A 15,763-nucleotide genomic window follows, 5' to 3' on the forward strand; every position below is an offset into this window, starting at 1 on the left:
GAGCTGGCACTATGGCTATGGGGGGGGAGCTGGCACTATGGCTATGGGGGGGGAGCTGGCACTATGGCTATGGGGGGGGAGCTGGCACTATGGCTATGGGGGGGGAGCTGGCACTATGGCTATGGGGGGGGAGCTGGCACTATGGCTATGGGGGGGGAGCTGGCACTATGGCTATGGGGGGGGAGCTGGCACTATGGCTATGGGGGGGGAGCTGGCACTATGGCTATGGGGGGGGAGCTGGCACTATGGCTATGGGGGGGGAGCTGGCACTATGGCTATGGGGGGGGAGCTGGCACTATGGCTATGGGGGGGGAGCTGGCACTATGGCTATGGGGGGGGAGCTGGCACTATGGCTATGGGGGGGGAGCTGGCACTATGGCTATGGGGGGGGAGCTGGCACTATGGCTATGGGGGGGGAGCTGGCACTATGGCTATGGGGGGGGAGCTGGCACTATGGCTATGGGGGGGGAGCTGGCACTATGGCTATGGGGGGGGAGCTGGCACTATGGCTATGGGGGGGGAGCTGGCACTATGGCTATGGGGGGGGAGCTGGCACTATGGCTATGGGGGGGGAGCTGGCACTATGGCTATGGGGGGGGAGCTGGCACTATGGCTATGGGGGGGGAGCTGGCACTATGGCTATGGGGGGGGAGCTGGCACTATGGCTATGGGGGGGGAGCTGGCACTATGGCTATGGGGGGGGAGCTGGCACTATGGCTATGGGGGGGGAGCTGGCACTATGGCTATGGGGGGGGAGCTGGCACTATGGCTATGGGGGGGGAGCTGGCACTATGGCTATGGGGGGGGAGCTGGCACTATGGCTATGGGGGGGGAGCTGGCACTATGGCTATGGGGGGGGAGCTGGCACTATGGCTATGGGGGGGGAGCTGGCACTATGGCTATGGGGGGGGAGCTGGCACTATGGCTATGGGGGGGGAGCTGGCACTATGGCTATGGGGGGGGAGCTGGCACTATGGCTATGGGGGGGGAGCTGGCACTATGGCTATGGGGGGGGAGCTGGCACTATGGCTATGGGGGGGGAGCTGGCACTATGGCTATGGGGGGGGAGCTGGCACTATGGCTATGGGGGGGGAGCTGGCACTATGGCTATGGGGGGGGAGCTGGCACTATGGCTATGGGGGGGGAGCTGGCACTATGGCTATGGGGGGGGAGCTGGCACTATGGCTATGGGGGGGGAGCTGGCACTATGGCTATGGGGGGGGAGCTGGCACTATGGCTATGGGGGGGGAGCTGGCACTATGGCTATGGGGGGGGAGCTGGCACTATGGCTATGGGGGGGGAGCTGGCACTATGGCTATGGGGGGGGAGCTGGCACTATGGCTATGGGGGGGGAGCTGGCACTATGGCTATGGGGGGGGAGCTGGCACTATGGCTATGGGGGGGGAGCTGGCACTATGGCTATGGGGGGGGAGCTGGCACTATGGCTATGGGGGGGGAGCTGGCACTATGGCTATGGGGGGGGAGCTGGCACTATGGCTATGGGGGGGGAGCTGGCACTATGGCTATGGGGGGGGAGCTGGCACTATGGCTATGGGGGGGGAGCTGGCACTATGGCTATGGGGGGGGAGCTGGCACTATGGCTATGGGGGGGGAGCTGGCACTATGGCTATGGGGGGGGAGCTGGCACTATGGCTATGGGGGGGGAGCTGGCACTATGGCTATGGGGGGGGGGCTGGCACTATGGCTATGGGGGGGGAGCTGGCACTATGGCTATGGGGGGGAGCTGGCACTATGGCTATGGGGGGGGAGCTGGCACTATGGCTATGGGGGGGGAGCTGGCACTATGGCTATGGGGGGGGAGCTGGCACTATGGCTATGGGGGGGAGCTGGCACTATGGCTATGGGGGGGGAGCTGGCACTATGGCTATGGGGGGGGAGCTGGCACTATGGCTATGGGGGGGGAGGTGGCACTATGGGTATGGGGGGGGAGCTGGCACTATGGCTATGGGGGGGGAGCTGGCACTATGGCTATGGGGGGGGAGCTGGCACTATGGCTATGGGGGGGGGGCTGGCACTATGGCCATGGGGGGGGAGCTGGCACTATGGCTATGGGGGGGGAGCTGGCACTATGGCTATGGGGGGGGAGCTGGCACTATGGCTATGGGGGGGGAGCTGGCACTATGGCTATGGGGGGGGAGCTGGCACTATGGCTATGGGGGGGGAGCTGGCACTATGGCTATGGGGGGGGAGCTGGCACTATGGCTATGGGGGGGGAGCTGGCACTATGGCTATGGGGGGGGAGCTGGCACTATGGCTATGGGGGGGGAGCTGGCACTATGGCTATGGGGGGGGAGCTGGCACTATGGCTATGGGGGGGGAGCTGGCACTATGGCTATGGGGGGGGAGCTGGCACTATGGCTATGGGGGGGGAGCTGGCACTATGGCTATGGGGGGGGAGCTGGCACTATGGCTATGGGGGGGGAGCTGGCACTATGGCTATGGGGGGGGAGCTGGCACTATGGCTATGGGGGGGGAGCTGGCACTATGGCTATGGGGGGGGAGCTGGCACTATGGCTATGGGGGGGGAGCTGGCACTATGGCTATGGGGGGGGAGCTGGCACTATGGCTATGGGGGGGGAGCTGGCACTATGGCTATGGGGGGGGAGCTGGCACTATGGCTATGGGGGGGGAGCTGGCACTATGGCTATGGGGGGGGAGCTGGCACTATGGCTAGGGGGGGGGAGCTGGCACTATGGCTATGGGGGGGGAGCTGGCACTATGGCTATGGGGGGGGAGCTGGCACTATGGCTATGGGGGGGGGGCTGGCACTATGGCTATGGGGGGGGGGCTGGCACTATGGCTATGGGGGGGGAGCTGGCACTATGGCTATGGGGGGGGAGCTGGCACTATGGCTATGGGGGGGGAGCTGGCACTATGGCTATGGGGGGGGAGCTGGCACTATGGCTATGGGGGGGGAGCTGGCACTATGGCTATGGGGGGGGGGCTGGCACTATGGCTATGGGGGGGGAGCTGGCACTATGGCTATGGGGGGGGAGCTGGCACTATGGCTATGGGGGGGGAGCTGGCACTATGGCTATGGGGGGGGAGCTGGCACTATGGCTATGGGGGGGGAGCTGGCACTATGGCTATGGGGGGGGAGCTGGCACTATGGCTATGGGGGGGGAGCTGGCACTATGGCTATGGGGGGGGAGCTGGCACTATGGCTATGGGGGGGGAGCTGGCACTATGGCTATGGGGGGGGAGCTGGCACTATGGCTATGGGGGGGAGCTGGCACTATGGCTATGGGGGGGGAGCTGGCACTATGGCTATGGGGGGGGAGCTGGCACTATGGCTATGGGGGGGGAGCTGGCACTATGGCTATGGGGGGGGAGCTGGCACTATGGCTATGGGGGGGGAGCTGGCACTATGGCTATGGGGGGGGAGCTGGCACTATGGCTATGGGGGGGGAGCTGGCACTATGGCTATGGGGGGGGAGCTGGCACTATGGCTATGGGGGGGGAGCTGGCACTATGGCTATGGGGGGGGAGCTGGCACTATGGCTATGGGGGGGGAGCTGGCACTATGGCTATGGGGGGGGAGCTGGCACTATGGCTATGGGGGGGGAGCTGGCACTATGGCTATGGGGGGGGAGCTGGCACTATGGCTATGGGGGGGGAGCTGGCACTATGGCTATGGGGGGGGAGCTGGCACTATGGCTATGGGGGGGGAGCTGGCACTATGGCTATGGGGGGGGGAGCTGGCACTATGGCTATGGGGGGGGAGCTGGCACTATGGCTATGGGGGGGGAGCTGGCACTATGGCTATGGGGGGGGTGCTGGCACTATGGCTATAAGGGGGGGAGCTGGCACTATGGCTAGGGGGGGGGGAGCTGGCACTATGGCTATGGGGGGGGGAGCTGGCACTATGGCTATGGGGGGGGAGCTGGCACTATGGCTATATGGGGGGGGAGCTGGCACTATGGCTATATGGGGGGGGAGCTGGCACTATGGCTATATGGGGGGGGGAGCTGGCACTATGGCTATATGGGGGGGGGAGCTGGCACTATGGCTATGGGGGGGGAGCTGGCACTATGGCTATGGGGGGGGGAGCTGGCACTATGGCTATGGGGGGGGGAGCTGGCACTATGGCTATGGGGGGGAGCTGGCACTATGGGGGGAGCTGGCACATTATGGGGTATCTGGGGGCACTAAAGGTGCTTTTTTGTAATTATTGGCACATTATGGGGGGCACTATAGGGGAGTGGCACTATGGGGCATCTGGTGTCACTATAGGGCATTATTTGGGGGCACTATGGGGAAGTGGGGGCTCTAAAGGGGCCTTTTTATTGGCACATTATGGGGGGCACTATGGCATTTGGTGTCACTAAGGGGGCATTTTTTACTGGCACATTATGGGAGGCACTATGGGGCATTATTTGGGGGCACTATGGGGGAGTGGAGCACTATTGGGGCATATGGTGGCACAAAGAAGGGGCATTTTTTACTGGCACATTGTGGGGGAGAGGAGCACTATAGGGGCATTTTTTTACTGGCATATTATGGGGGACACTATGGGGAAGGGGGAGAGGAGCACTAAGAGGGCATTTACTGGGGCACTATATAGGGGTATTTTATACTGGCATACATTATGGGGACATTACCTTAACTGTGGGCACTAAGCGGGGGTATTTCATGTACTGTCATATTATAGGGAGAATTAGTACTACTAGGGGGTATTATGGGGAGCTTTACTACTACTGGGGGGCTATGAGGAACACGATTACTAGTATGGGCACTACAGAGGCATTATTACTACTAAGTGTGCTCTGGCAGAGAATTATTTCTATTGGAGGGATTTTGGGGAGCACTGTTACTTTGGGGGAACCCTGGCATAGTATCAGCTTAGCACAATTATTTTTGGGGGACATTATCTTTATACTATTAGTGTCTGGGCGCAGTTATTTTTTAGAGCACTGTGTGCCAATAATTGTTGAAGGGGGCACTATCTGTGTGGTAGTAGTATTCCCAGGGGTACTGTTTCTGCAGTATAGTATTTGGGGCATAGCGGGTACAGTATTGGGGGCACTATCTGTGTGGTAGTAGCATTTCCAGGGGGACTGTTTCTGCAGTATAGTATTGGGGGTGGCAGGAAAGGGTGTTCAGAAGATGTGAAGATGATGGAAATGTGGGAAACTAATGTCTGTTTCTCAATCTCTGCAGAGACGGGAGATGGCTGAAAAATCATCATGGCGGTCTGGTCTGAATGGAGAAGATGAGGAAAGAGAACGTCTACATCAAAGGTGACATCACTGGATGTAAGAGGTATGAGGTGCTATGTAGGAGAGGAGAGGAGATGCTCCGGCTCCTCCCCCCGCCATTTGCAGAAGGAGGATTCAGAGCTAGGTAAGGACAGCAAAGGGGGACAGCAGGCCACGGGCGGGTGGCAGATGGTGGGGGGGAACCACAAGCCTTGAGCAGGATCAGGGGAGGGAGGAGAGCGGAGGAGCTTCCTGGCTGTAGCTTGCTGTCTATTGTATAATGTGAAGCAGGCAGTGCAGCCAGGACAGGCCCCCCCTCTCCGTATGATGTGTAGACAGGCCTCAACAATAGAATGTCAGCTGTACAGTGTTTGTTGGGAGTGGCCTATATGTAGGAGGGGCTTTTAATAATGGGCGGGGCTAAAATGGGCCACTTGACTGGATTTGCCCACCAGGACTAAGGCTGCCAGCCCTCCCCTGCCTGCCGTTTAGCCAAATAGTATATGGGGTATTGGGGTGTTTCTGCAAACTACAGAATCAGGGCAACCCATATTGAGTTTTGTTTGCCTGTTAACCCATTTTTTCCAGTAATAAAGTAAGGGTTAAAATGGAAAATTTTCCAAAAAAATAAAAATTTCAAAATAGTTTCTCCATCTGCCATTAACTCTTGTGGAACACCTAAAAGGTTAACAAAGTTTGTAAACCCAGTTTTAAATACCTTGAGGGGTGTACTTTCTTAGATGGAGTCACTTTTTTGAAATTTCTATTCTAGGGGTGCAACGGGGGGCTTCAAATGGGACATGGTATAAACAAAACCAGTCCTGCAAAATCTGCCTTGCAAAAACCATATGGCGTTCCCCTCCTTCTATGTGCTACCGTTTGGCCAAACAGTAGTTTACGACCACATATGGGGTGTTTCTGCAAACTACAGAATCAGGGCAACCCATTTGGAGTTTTGTTAGGCAATTAACCCTTGTTTTTTTTCAGGAAAAAATTGATTATATTGGAAAATTTTCCCCAAAAAATAATCAAAATTCTTACATTTTATGTCCATTTGCCATGAAGTCTTGTGGAAGACCTAAAGGGTTAACAAAGTTTGTAAAAACAGTTTTGAATACCTTGAGGGGTGTAGTTTCTAGATTGTGGTCATTTTTGGATGGTTTCTATTATGTTATGTGAGCCTCACAAAGTGACTTCAAACCTGAACTGGTCCATAAAAAGTGGGATTTGGAAAATTTCAAAATTTGCTTCTAAACTTCTAAGCCTTGTAACATCCCCAAAAAATAAAACATATGTCTACTTCATACAAACATGAAGTAGACATATGGGGAATGTAAAGTCATCCCAATTTTTGGGGGTATTACTATGTATTACAGAAGTAGAGAAACTGAAACTTTGAAATTTGCTAATTATTCCAAATTTTTCGTAAATTTGGTATTTTTCATGCAAAAAAAATTACTTTTTTTACCCAATTTTAGCAGTGTCATGAAGTACAATATGTGACGAAAAAAATAATGTCAGAATGGCCTGGGTAAGTCAAAGCGTTTTAAAGTTATCACCACTTAAAGTGACACTGGTCAGATTTGCAAAAAATGGCCAAGTCCTTAAGGTGAAATAGGGCTGAGTCCTTAAGGGGTTAAATTTATATTTAAATTTTTTTTTTTACAGTTTATTTAATAACTATTTCCCCTCTTAGGGGCTAAAACCTGGGATCTTTCATCCCTTGTCCTATTCACCCTGATAGATCTCCTGGCTATCAGGACTTACACTGCTGGGGCTCCGATCAGAACTGCCACTGCCACCAATGATTATAATACTTGGGGGGGGGGGGTTGGGGGCGCACTGCACCACCAATGATTCTACTTTAAAATTACTGGGGTTGGGTGCACTGTCACCAATGAATAAAGTTTATGCTTAATACAAACGCAGGCTGCGCTGCGGATGCCGGCCATATCCCATACCCGGCACCCAGCCTCTATGACTGCGCGTTGCGATCCGCCGCTATTACCTCCTCCCTGCTATCAGCCCATTGGTGGCATCAGCGGTACAGGGGGGAGGGACTGCCTCCTTCTCCACTGTGCTGTTGAGAAGAACATGGCATGCGCTGAGAGCAGCGCGTGCCATGTCAGTTTAATGTGAAAGCGGCAGAGCAGCGGATGGTCTAGGCGCAAATGGCGACCATTTTGGTCGCCATCTGGAGCCCTGTCATAATGTTTATTTTTTATATTGTTTATGTATTTTTATTTTAATTTTGGGGAAAAGGGGGTGACAAATTTTTATGTATTAAAAAATAAAAATAAAAAAGTCACTTTTTAATAGTTTCCATTGAGAACTAACAAGCAATCATTAGGCTACATTCACACAAACGTATTTTGTTTCCGTGTCCACACAGTTTTTTTTGAGGATTGGATGAGGACCTATTCATTTCAATGGGTCCGCAAAAAACGCAGACATCACACCGTGTGCTGTCCGCATCCGTATGTCCGTTCCATAGCCCCGCAAAAAATATAGAGCATGTCCTATTCATGTCCGTTTTGTGGAAAAGGATAGACATTGTTAGAATGGATACGCAAAAAAATATAATAAATAATAAAACTAATGCAATACGGATGCCAAAAGGACATCATCCGTATTTTTTGCAGATCAGTGTTTTGCGGACCACAAACACATACGGTCGTGTGAATGTAGCCTTAGATTGCTTTTCTCACACTTATGAGAATTTTACTGCTTTCCTATGGAGCCCTGCCACAGGCATGTGGGCGCCTTCTTTAAAGTGCTGACCACCGATTATATATATATATATACATACATACATACATACTGACACCAAAATAAATCCTTAAAATGAGTTCCCTATTTTTGGTCAGTCATTTATATATACCGTATTTTTCGCCCCTTAAGACATTTTTTTCTCCCCCAAAAGAAGGAGAAAAATGCCCCTGCGTCTTATGGGGCGAATACTAATGAACGGCTTCCATTATGGAAGCGCTCATTAGTACCGAAGGACCGGGAAGAGGTGAAGGCTCTGTACTCACTGCTTCCTAGTCCTTGGCTGTGCGTGTCAGGTCACAGCACAGTCGCGGCAGGAAGTAGAGAGAGTGCAGGCGGTGAGGAGCGGCGGGGTCCAGGAGCAGGAGAGGTAAGTGTTTTTTTTTTATTTTATTTGCGCTGTTGGCTGCTGGCTGGGGGCTGATAGAAGGCTGGGGGCTGATAGAAGGCTGGGGGCTGATAGAAGGCTGGGGGCTGATAGAAGGCTGGGGGCTGATAGAAGGCTGGGGGCTGATAGAAGGCTGATCTGAAGCATTGGGGGGCTGATCTGAGGTCTGATTGAGGGTCTTATTAACAATGGGGTCTGATTGGGTCTGTAAGCTGAGGTCTGACTAACATTGTGGGTCTGACTGCTGGCCCGATCTAAAATCTGCTAAAAAATATTTTTTTTCTTATTGTCCCCTCTAAAACCTTGGTGCGTCCTCTAGTTTATAGTGAATGGCAACACCTTTTTTATTTTTTAGCATTTTATAAACACACATTATATATATTTGCCACATGTGTCTTTTAATTACCTCTTGGGGTGGGCTGTTTTTTTTTTTTTTTTGTATTTTGAATTATTTCCACTACAAAGCCTCATTCACACGTCCGTGTCCGTGCTCAAATCCGTGTCCAGGTGGTCAGTGATGCATCCGTGAAGCTGTCCGTGAGAGATCAGTGTGTCCGTTTTTTGCTATCCGTGTTTCACTGACACTGAACAGCTAAAAAATAAATTTTTAAAGCATCTCTTCTTAATGATACGTGGTTTTCACGGACTCATTGACTATAATGGGCGTGAGGGATCCGAGAACACGGACCAAGATAGGACATGCATCCGTGCTGAAAACACTGGTGTGAATACACACATTCAAATGAATGGGGACGTGTGCTGTCCGCGGAGAACACGTACAGCACACATCCATGAAACACAGACGTGTGAATGAGGATTTACTGGGCCAAAGGAGCCAAAGGGGAAGACAAAATAAATAAATGCAAAATGAAAAAAATAAATAAAGCAGCCACCACACGGCAGCTTCCAGCCCTGCACCTGGGCATTCTAAACTAGTTTCTCTCTAAAGAAAAATGATCCTGGTGGAGAGGAGAAATCATCTGAATTGATACTTTAGTTGCACTTTGTCAGGGTACTTTCACACTTACGTTATTCTTTTCCGGTATTGAGTTCCATCCTAGGGGCTCAATACCGGAAAAAAACACTTCAGTTTTATCCTTTGCATTCTGAGCGGAGAGCAATCCCTTCAGGATGCATCAGGATGTCTATAGCTCAGTCACTCTTACGATATTTGGCCGGAGAAAAAAAACGCAGTATGCCGGCCAAAATTCCAGAACACTTGCCGGAATGCCGGATCCAGCATTAATTTCCATTGAAATGTATTAATGCCGGATCCGGCACCAAGTTTCCCGACAAAACGGATACGGTTTCCCAGGTTGCACATGCGCAGACCTTTAACCTCTTCAGGACACAGGGCGTACAGGTAAGCCCTTATGTCCTGGTACTTAAAGACACAGGGCATACCTGTACGCCCTGTGTATTTCTGATCACCGCCGCGCGGCAGGCGGTAATCGGAAGTCAGTGCCTGCTCAAATCATTGAGCAGGCACCTCGGCTAAATGCGTGGGGGGGTCCCGTGACCCCGCCATGTCGGCGATCGCCGCAAACCGCAGGTCAATTCAGACCTGCGGTTTGCGGCTTTTGCCTATTGCGGTGACGGTGCCATCGGGTCCCCATGCGGCTGTAGGGGGGACCCGATGGCATGGAAGGCAGCGCGATGCTTGCCTTAGGCATCAGCGCTGCCTTCCGGTGACGAGCCTGTGAGATACATCCCCCTGGATCTCACAGGCCGGAAGCTGTATGAGTAATACACACAGTATTACTCATACAGCCAATGCATTCCAATACAGAAGTATTGGAATGCATTGCAAAAGGGATTAGACCCCCAAAAGTTCAAGTCCCAAAGTGGGACAAAAAATAAAGTGAAAAAATAAAGTTTTCCCCGCAAAAAATTAAAAGTTGCAAGTAAAAAACAAAAACGTCATTTTCCCCAAATAAAGTAAAAAAAAATTGCTATATAAATAGGGCAAAAAAAAAAAAAGTATACATATTAGGTATCGCCGCGTCCGTATCAACCGGCTCTATAAAAATATCACATGACCCTCAGATGAACACCGTAATTTTTTTTTTTATAAAAACTGCTAAATAAACCATTTTTTGTCACCTTACATCACAAAAAGTGTAATAGCAAGCGATCAAGAAGTCACACGCACCCCAAAATAGTGCCAAAAAAAACGTCATCTCATCCCGCAAAAATCATACCCTACCCAAGGTAATCGCCCAAAAACTGAAAAAACTATAGCTCTCAGACTATGGAAACACTAAAACATGATTTTTTTTTACTTCAAAAATGAAATCATTGTGTAAAACTTACGTAAATAAAAAAAAAAGTATACATATTATGCATCGCTGCGTCCATGACAATCTGGTCTATAAAAATACCACATGATCTAACCTGTCAGATGAATGTTGTAAATAACAAAAAAAAACTGTGCCAAAACTGCTATTTCTTGTTACCTTGCCTCACAAAAAGTAATATAGAGCAACCAAAAATCATACAGTTGCAAGAAAAAGTATGTGAACCCTTTGGAATGATATGGATTTCTGCACAAATTGGTCATAAAATGTGATCTGATCTTCATCTAAGTCACAACAATAGACAATCACAGTCTGCTTAAACTAATAACACACAAAATTTTTAATGTTACCATGTTTTTATTGAACACACCATGAAAACATTTACAGTGCAGGTGGAAAAAGTATGTGAACCCCTAGACTAATGACATCTCCAAGAGCTAATAGGAGTGAGGTGTCAGCCAACTGGAGTCCAATCAATGAGATGAGATTGGAGGTGTTGGTTACAGCTTCCCTGCCCTATAAAAAACACACCAGTTCTGGGTTTGCTTTTCACAAGAAGCATTGCCTGATGTGAATGATGCCTTGCACAAAAGAGCTCTCAGAAGACCTACAATTAAGAATTGTTGAATTGCATAAAGCTGGAAAGGGTTATAAAAGTATCTCCAAATACCTCGCTGTTCATCAGTCCACGGTAAGACAAATTGTCTATAAATGGAGAAAGTTCAGCACTGCTGCTACTCTCCCTAGGAGTGGCCGTCCTGTAAAGATGACAGCAAGAGCACAGCACAGACTGCTCAATGAGGTGAAGAAGAATCCTAGAGTGTCAGCTACAGACTTACAAAAGTCTCTGGCATATGCTAACATCCCTGTTAGTGAATCTACGATATGTAAAACACTAAACAAGAATGGATTTCATGGGAGGATACCACAGAGGAAGCCACTGCTATCCAAAAAACCATAGCTGCACGTTTACAGTTTGCACAAGAGCACCTGGATGTTCCACAGCAGTATTGGCAAAATATTCTGTGGACAGATGAAACCAAAGTTGAGTTGTTTGGAAGAAACACACAATACTATGTGTGGAGAAAAAGAGGCACAGCACACCAACATCAAAACCTCATCCCAACTGTGAAGTATGGTGGTGGGGGCATCATGGTTTGGGGCTGCTTTGCTGCGTCAGGGCCTGGACGGTTTGCTATCATCGAAGGAAAAATGAATTCTCAAGTTTATCAAGACATTTTGCAGGAGAACTGAAGGCCATCTGTCCACCAGCTGAAGCTCAACAGAAGATGGGTGTTGCAACAGGACAACGACCCAAAGCATAGAAGTAAATCAACAACAGAATGGCTTAAACAGAAGAAAATACACCTTCTGGAGTGACCCAGTCAGAGTCCTGACCTCAACCCGATTGAGATGCTGTGGCATGACCTCAGGAAAGCGATTCACACCAGACATCCCAAGAATATTGCTGAACTGAAACAGTTCTGTAAAGAGGAATGGTCAAGAATTACTCCTGACCGTTGTGCACGTCTGATCTGCAACTACAGGAAACGTTTGGTTGAAGTTATTGCTGCCAAAGGAGGTTCAACCAGTTATTAAATCTAAGGGTTCACATACTTTTTCCACCTGCACTGTGAATGTTTACATGGTGTGTTCAATAAAAACATGGTAACATTTAATTCTTTGTGTGTTATTAGTTTAAGCAGACCGTGATTGTCTATTGTTGTGACTTAGATGAAGATCAGATCACATTTTATGACCAATTTGTGCAGAAATCCATATTATTCCAAAGGGTTCACATACTGTTTCTTGCAACTGTATGTACCCTAAACTAGTACCAACAAAACTTCCACCCTATCCCGTAGTTTCTTAGATGGGGTCACTTTTTTGGAGTTTCTACTCTAGGGGTGCATCAGGGGGGCTTCAAATGGGACATGCTGTCAAATAAATAAAAAAAGTCCAGCAAAATCTGCCTTCCAAAAACTGTATGGCATTCCTTTCCTTCTGCGTCCTGCCGTGTGCCCGTACAGCGGTTTACAACCACATATGAGGTGTTTCTGTAAACTACAGAATCAGGGCCATAAATATTGAGTTTTGTTTGGCTGTTAACCCTTGCTTTGTTACTGGAAAAAATGGATTAAAATGGAAAATTTGCCAAAAAATTGAAATTCTGAAATTTCATCTCCATTTGCCAATAACTCTTGTGGAACACCTAAAGGGTTAACAACGTTTGTAAAATCTGTTTTGAATACCTTGAGGGGTGTAGTTTCTAGAATGGGGTCATGTTTGGGTGGTTTCTATTATGTAAGCCTCGCAAAGTGACTTCAGACCTGAACTGGTCCCTAAAAATTGGGTTTTTGAAAAAAAAAAATTCAAGATTTGCTTCTAAACTTCTAAGCCTTGTAACATCCCCAAAAAATAAAATATCATTCCTAAAATGATCCAAACATGAAGTAGACATATGGGGAATGTAAAGTAATAACTATTTTTGTAGGTATTACTATGTATTATAGAAGTAGAGAAATTGAAACTTGGAAATTTACAAAATTTTGGGTAAATTTGGTATTTTTTTTAATAAATAAATTATTTTATTTTTTTACTTCATTTTACCAGTGTCATGAAGTACAATATATGACGAAAAAACAATCTCAGAATGGCCTGGATAAGTCAAAGCATTTTAAAGTTATCACCACTTTCAAGTGACACTGGTCAGATTTGCAAAAAATGGCCTGGTCCTTAAAGGGTTTCTACCACCAGAAATACTGTTATGTAGCGGACTGATATAGCGATGCGCTAATGTCAGCACTACATAACAGTATGTTTCTAACATTAGTCCCTGCAGCCGTTTTTGTAAAATAAGCACTTTTATAATATGCTAATGAGCCTCTAGGTGCTATGTGGGCGTAAAATCAGCACCTAGAGGCTCCGTCTACTCACCCTTTATCCCGCCCAGCTCCTCCTGATTGATGGCACGGTCTGCCGCATCGCTGCCGAAATCCCACACCTGCGCCGTTCACTTCTGTTTTCAGCGCAGACGCAGTGAGTGAAGGCCGCTCTCCTGATGCCGGCTTCCTCACTGTGACGTAGTCGTCGCAGGCACAGTGAGGAAGCCGGCATCAGGAGAGCGGCCTTCACTCACTGCGCCGAAGACAGAAGTGAACGGCGTGGGATTTCGTCAACGATGCGGTGGACCGTGCCATCAATCAGGAAGAGCTGGGCGGTCAGAACAGGGGACCCGGGCGGGATAAAGGGTAAGTGGACGGAGCCTCTAGGTGCTGATTTTACGCCCACATAGCACCTAGAGGCTCATTAGCATATTATAAAAGTGCTTATTTTACTAAAACGGCTGCAGGGAGAAATGTCAAAAACATACTGTTATGTAGTGCTGACATTAGCGCATCGCTATATCAGTCCGCTACATAACGGTATTTCTGGTGGTAGAAACCCTTTAAGGTGAAATAAGGCTGTGTCCTTAAGGAGTTAAAAATGTGAAGAAAAATAAATAAATCAGATCCGTTTTTCCGTTTGACACCAGAGAGACGGATCCGGTATTGCAATGCATTGTGAGACAGATCCGCATCCGTCTACAAATGCTATCCGTTTGCTCACGGATTTCCGGATCCGGCAACGGAACTGCCTGCCGGATCCTCACAACGCAAGTGTGAAAGTACCCCTATATTAAAAATAATAATAATTACAAAAACTGTGAAAAACATTATCTCCAGGTATTAGAAAGTAAGTACAGCAAGTGGCCCAGGCCTGAACCGGTCACACACATGGATATGGGGGTCGCCAGCTCCTTGCACTGCAGCACAGGCCCTGTTCAGCAGGGGGTGCCCCGAGACGGAAGAAGAGCACCAACACCTCCCAGGTGCACCCAGAACACACCAGTGGCACCCTAATAACCTACCTGGATGTTACAGACCTAGGAAACACGGACATATAGCTATCTGAAGCATTCTCTACGGACACCGTGCACACGGGCCGGACTACCGGACTCCTCTTACCGTCCATATTCGGCGCCGCTGTGAGGCCAGCACTCAGCCCCTTCAGGTTCTAAAACACTTGCTCTTTTCTTCAACCACACTTTTCCTTCGTTAGGCACACGCCCCCTTACACACCCATTGACCCACAATCCCTTACAACGCTGCGGAAATACCCATCTGACGTAATTCGTGGAACGCCCTGATCACTGCGCCTGCTCCCTTCCCACACTGTGCCGCCCATTTTTTAGGTTACAGCCAATCAGCTGCCTGTAAGCCTCATTCCTTCGTTCATCATTTTAGACAACAATGCGTGCTCCGGGAAGTCGCTAGGGGTGGGAGGAAAATAAACTCTGGTTTTCAAAACGTAAAAATGTTCAGTCCTAGTTTTAAAAGTGATCTATAAGTGACGCGGTTGTTTTGGTCGCCATGTTTGGTAGTCGTAGGCAGAAGAACTGTTGTTTTGCGGTGAAGATTGAAATTTGCTAAATAAGACGCCTTGTTCTGGGGCTAAGTTTAAATAAAGTGAAATAATGAAGGGATTTGTTCTCACAATGTTTGTGAAATTATTATTGAAGTATAAAATAGTGAATAATATTTAAAGGGCTTATCCAGGATATTTCTGTTGATGGCCTATCCTGAGGGGCAGACCTCCTGGACCCCCTGCTGATCAGCCGCATGAAGAGGCCACAGCTCTGTGACCTCTACTATACTTATGCTGTAAAATACTTCTACTCCATCCTTAATCAAATATAAACCTGCATATATTGTACATATGATAAAAAACGAAACACAAAGCATGTTCAAACCTTATTACCACCTAAGGGTACTTTCACACTCGCGTTTTTCTTTTCCGGCACGGAGTTCCGTCACAGGGATGTCTTCAGTTCAGTCATTTTGACTGATCAGGACAGAGATTAGGGTACTTTCACACTGTCGGATCCATCCTTCCGCTATTTCGCCGCTCTGTCCCCATTGACTATAATGGGTACGGGGGCGGAGCTCCGGTGCAGTACGGCAGTTCGCGGTGAGAGGCCGCCGGACTAAAAAGTCGGACATGCAGGACTTTTAGTCCGCGGCCTTTCGCCGTGCACTGCTGTGCTGCGC

At 49.2% G+C, this 15,763-nt stretch overlaps 1 protein-coding gene across 3 annotated transcripts in view; it reads right to left on the bottom strand.

Annotated features, from left to right (window-relative positions):
- Positions 1–14,809, bottom strand: part of RELA (RELA proto-oncogene, NF-kB subunit) — a 130,705-nt gene extending 115,896 nt beyond the window's left edge. For 2 of the 3 annotated variants that reach the window (XM_040409478.1, XM_040409477.1), the window contains exon 1: positions 14,681–14,809. In XM_040409478.1, coding sequence (XP_040265412.1) covers positions 14,681–14,687 — 7 coding nt within the window. In that variant the 5' untranslated portion in view covers positions 14,688–14,809. The remainder of the gene's footprint in view (positions 1–14,680) is intronic. The other variant, XM_040409480.1, reaches the window with a different exon arrangement.
- Positions 14,810–15,763: the final 954 nt, after the last annotated feature.

This window comes from Bufo bufo, chromosome 10, assembly GCF_905171765.1.
Source record: "Bufo bufo chromosome 10, aBufBuf1.1, whole genome shotgun sequence".
In the NCBI taxonomy this organism is placed as follows: domain Eukaryota; kingdom Metazoa; phylum Chordata; class Amphibia; order Anura; family Bufonidae; genus Bufo; species Bufo bufo.